Source organism: Toxorhynchites rutilus, chromosome 1, assembly GCF_029784135.1.
Source record: "Toxorhynchites rutilus septentrionalis strain SRP chromosome 1, ASM2978413v1, whole genome shotgun sequence".
NCBI lineage: Eukaryota > Metazoa > Arthropoda > Insecta > Diptera > Culicidae > Toxorhynchites > Toxorhynchites rutilus.
The window spans coordinates 184,830,026-184,834,810 of NC_073744.1; the positions used below are offsets into that span (position 1 = coordinate 184,830,026).

The following is a 4,785-nucleotide window of genomic DNA, read 5'->3' on the forward strand; positions in this document are numbered from 1 at the left end:
AGTGTCTGCCTGCTTCTTAATAGCCCAGTATTTTGCGACGGGCAGTAGTTCCTACGAAAGTGGCCCCGTTGGCTTCGTACCACTCCAGGACATCCTTTAAATAGTGTCGCGAAGCTAGATCCTGCCAAGAGATCGTATGGCCCTCGTGTTGCTTCAACAGAGGAAGCAGACGCTTCTGTAAACACTCCTTGGAGTAGATCTACCCGTTTACTGTCCCGGTAGTCACAAACGGCGCACTCCGTTCGCCACGAGAGCACATTTTCATAGCGATTCCAATGCGTGATCTAGCTTATTTCGCGAATCGGGGTTCAAAGTCGTTGGCGTTGAAGCTGTTTATGTGGCCCTAATGTCATAAACAAATGTTCAAGTGCGTCAAATTCGGTAAACATCACGAATGATTTAGAACACGCAATTTGGAGTCAGAAATTGACGCACAATTAGTGATTAGCGACTCTCCACATTGACGTGTAGATGAGCCAAACTTTCAGAATTGTAATATTCAGGTTGTAGTCAGCGGATTCTGGTCATCAAATGTTCCAAAGCTCCAAGACAATCCCATTTATTCTGCGCCGCGAGTGGCGTGAGAAAACATTATTTCTCACTTTATTCTGGAGGCCACTTTAATGTTCAGCTCCCATTTGATACCCGAGTCGATAACGTATGAGGACACAACTTCGAACAGAGTGTCGACTATCTGAAAAAACCTAGAAAATCTGATATTCCTTGATTTTCATTCAGTTTTTGAGTCGACACCCTGTCGAATCTCAACTAATAACAAACTATAGTCACGTCATTCCCGTCATTGAACCCAATCATCCACAATTACAATATTTCTAACGAGCCTCTAGTGCGTTTTGATCAAATACGCGACTTGGGAATCATCCTTGACACAGGGTTGACTTTTCGCCCCCATTATGACAGCATAATTGCAAAGGCTAACCGACAACTAGGATTTATATTTAAAGTATCCAACGAATTCCGTGATCCACAATGTCTTCGGTCACTTTACTGTGTACTGGTGCGCTCCATTCTGGAATCAAATGCAATCGTGTGGTGCCCGTATCAGTTAAACTGGATAGGTAGATTCGAATCAATACAAAAAAATTCATTAGATACGCGCTCCGTAGTCTTCCATGGCGAGACCCGTTGAATTTACCACCGTATGAAGAGCGATGTAGGTGTATCGACTCGTTCGGACACTCAAATTAAAAATTAATTAATCAATTATAACTCCGTAATAGACTCTTTTATTACACCACTCTTTAATTCACAACCTTCGCGTATCACTGTACTCCTCGTAATCCCTTCTATCTTTATCCCTCACTATTGCCTCTCTCATCGCCAGCCAAGATCTCTCCCGTTCAGGTAAGTACTCTATTTTGATATCTTAGTAGTAGTAGGTCCCTACAGTAGGCTCCTCGGGCTTGACACGTTGGAACGCAGGAGATATGTTGCCCAAGTTATGTTTGTCACAAAAATACTTTTGGGCGATATTGGTGCCTATTCTGTATTCCGACGGATTTCTATTTCGTTCGAAAGTGATATTTCTATCGTTTTCGAATTTACCATTCCCTATTCCAATCGTTTTGCTCGTTTCGAACGAAAGTGTTAGAAAATTTCGAATATGCATCGATCTGTCAAAAACCGATAAACAAAAAGAAACACCGTATTAAATAGCGGCGAGTGCGAGTTGAATTTCAGTTAATTTTTGATCCTAAGAGAAATTTGTGAGAAAATTTTCTCGTTCAATGGATTCCGTTTTGTTACCGATTTTGGCGGAGCAAGAAGAAATTGGAATGCCTTGCTACCATCGGCGAAACCACCGAAAATCAACCGACTTCATGAAACTTTCTGATGAAGCGTAAGTATCCGTCTCAAAAATCCCATGTTTGTTTCTCTTATTGATTAATTTTGCCCTTATTCAGATTCATCAAAAGTTTTCGTCTAAGTAAGGAAGCTTTTCGGTACGTTTTAGAGGAAATTGAGAACTGCCTTACCACAAGGAAAGGTGGTCTATCCACGGAGGTGAAACTCGCAGCATGTTTGCGATTCTTTGCTGAAGGAAATTATCAACATGGAGCAGGGCAAGATTATCACATTGCCATAGCACAGCCCACATTTTCCAAGGTGCTGACTGAAATGCTTAACATTCTGGAGCGGACACTGTGTAAGAAATGGATTTCCCTAAATATGACGGAAGACGAACAGCGGCGTGCTAAACTACACTTCTATCAGAAAACATCAATTCCGGGTGTTATTATGTGTTTGGATGGAACCCACGTAAAAATTATTCCACCTAAGCTGAATCGAAATTTGTTTTTTAATCGGAAGGGATTTTATAGTCTCAACGTTCTGATTGTAAGTATTATTAGTATTTGAATTAACAAATCAATGAACAAATACTCTTTTTTATCAACATAGGTTTGTGACGATCAGCAAAGGATTCGTTTCGTTGATCCTACCTTCCAGGGATCTAATCATGACTCTCATATATGGCGTGTAAGCCCTGCAAGAACTCACTTTGAGCAGCTTCACCAAAATGGTGAAGTTAATACTAAGATTCTAGGTAATGTTCAACTACAATATTTTAGTATACTTGTATGTACTGTGTGATAAAATATTTTCAGGTGATGCTGGTTATCCATCGGAACCTTGGTTAGTAACGCCATTCAGAGCAGCGGAGGAAGGGAGTTTGGAGAGCGATTTTAATCGCAGGCATGCCTTGGGTCGTGCTATCGTCGAGCGGACAATCGGTTTACTAAAAAATCGGTTTAGATGCATCCTTGGCGCGAGACAACTTCACTACAATCCTACTAAATGCGCTCAAATTATAAATGTATGCTGTGCACTTCACAATATATGCTTAGAATTTGGTCGTTCTCAGTAGTTATAATATGTTATGCAGCTGTTTACATAATAAACTTTTGTTTAAATTAATATTTATGACTGTTAAATTTCATCTAACTTGTTTGCAAATGCTCAAATAAATAACAACCACCGGAAAAGGAAGTGTCTTCCTTACTTAACTATGGTTTCGGCAGAATTATTTACTCTTATTCCTGCCAACACTTTGAGAACATGTCATTATCGATTTCTCGTAAGCAGGCCAAGTATTCAAATAACCATTATTAATACTTTTTGCGTTGTTTTAACCCCTTGCTGTACGATTTAATTTCCAACAGCACGGCCCAAAACGAGCACTTCGAGTCGTTCCGCTACTCTGCTGAGTGTGGGTATCTAACATGGGTGCCCTATGATGAGCAAATACATGTTGTGTTTAAAATAAAAACGAAGGAGTTATTACTACCTACTAACTCGTTCGTTTTTATTTTAATTATAATATTCAAATTATATTTTATATTTTTAGCTCATTCAATTTTTTTTTTAAATAACGGAAATTTGATAATCTTCAGTTGTCGGTATCCTCATCATATGCCTGAAGCTATGTAATTATTTCACATCGAGAAACAACGAGTGAAGTTCAATGTTGTACGTGAAGGGGTTAAGGAAGTTCCATAAACTATAGGCGAAATTCGTGAATTTAAAAAAAGTTTATATAATTTTGATGCTATTCCAAACAAACTTCAAAGAAAAAATTAAGTAAGATTTTTCTTCCATGGAAAGATATAAAAATACGATTAGAACTTTTTTCATTTTTTTATACTTGAGTTACAATATCACTGATATTTTGAAACATTATTCTAATGTTCTGAAATATACGCAATCTGCGTTTCAAGGATTTGTCGCTTGACTATTGATTTCTCCAGCGCGATCTTCTCCATCTCGTGGTTATGTCGTTTTTGTTCACTCAGATGTTCTTTGAGTGTGGCATCCACGGAAAGAATCGCTCGAGCTGATTGGCGCTGATAATGAACCAGATCACTCAAATTCTTGTTTGTGTTTTTTAACAGGGATTTCACATTGGTGTGAAATTTGTTTTGTTGCTCGACTTGCAGCTCTAATAGCCTCGTGGTAGAAGGTCTGGATTTTTTCGGCTGAGAGGGCTGGAAGTGAATGGTATTATTGATACCGTCGTCGGAAGTACCATAATATATAAAATTTTCCTGGTCTGCAGCTTGAGGTTCACCCGAAGGCGAACCCAACTGTGTTCCATGAGATGAGGTACCCGGGATTCCTTCCACGGTCGCAAGTAACCCAGTTAGTAGAACTGCCTGCTCCTCCAGCTCGGACAAATTGATAATTTTATTGGGTCCTCCACCTGTCGCCCTCTGCTCCCGTTTGTTGTGAGCGAGTTTTCGCTTTAATCCGGACTTATAGTCCGCCCAAACCTACACAGAAAACCAGGGCAAAAATAAGACTATAAACATATGTTTCGGATTCGTTTTAGTATATACCTTTTTCCATCCACTTCCATCGCGAATAGGCGGTCCCAAACTATTGACTTCTGCCGCCAGATCATCCCAGAAGGGTCCGGAATTTCCTCGGGAGAAACCCTTTGCTATGTCCGGTTCTTGCTCCAGAAGCAGCACAATCCGCTCGAACTGATTTTTAGTGGTTGTTTTGTTTTTGTTTTTTTCCCTGTTGAACGTTAAAATTAATTTAAAGAAAAAAATGATTAAAAATTAGCTTACATTTTTGCAGTTCACCGCTCATCCGCTGCGGAAATTATTCACTCCTTCATAAACAAAGTGGGTTTGACGTTTGGTTTGATTCGAATGAAAGATGTTCGAAAACAAAACAGTCCGAACGAAAGGTATTCGAATTTGAAAACACCTCGAACGAAACAGGGAATGGAATTTACCAAGTCGTTCGAAATATTTCGAA

The 4,785-nt window shown here is 39.5% G+C and overlaps 2 protein-coding genes across 2 annotated transcripts; one reads left to right on the top strand and one right to left on the bottom strand.

Moving 5' to 3' along the window:
* Positions 1-1,261: 1,261 nt before the first annotated feature.
* On the top strand, positions 1,262-3,639 carry LOC129762088 (putative nuclease HARBI1). Its single transcript, XM_055760074.1, has 4 exons — positions 1,262-1,861; positions 1,926-2,358; positions 2,422-2,566; positions 2,628-3,639. The coding sequence occupies exons 1-4, from the start codon at positions 1,749-1,751 to the stop codon at positions 2,885-2,887; spliced, it is 951 nt and encodes a 316-aa protein (XP_055616049.1). The 5' UTR covers positions 1,262-1,748; the 3' UTR covers positions 2,888-3,639.
* A 62-nt stretch (positions 3,640-3,701) lies between these two features.
* Positions 3,702-4,785, bottom strand: LOC129761632 (uncharacterized). Its single transcript, XM_055759368.1, has 3 exons — positions 4,593-4,785; positions 4,356-4,539; positions 3,702-4,289 (listed from the first exon to the last, which is right to left on the bottom strand). Coding segments are annotated over exons 1-3 (774 nt in total). The 5' UTR covers positions 4,595-4,785.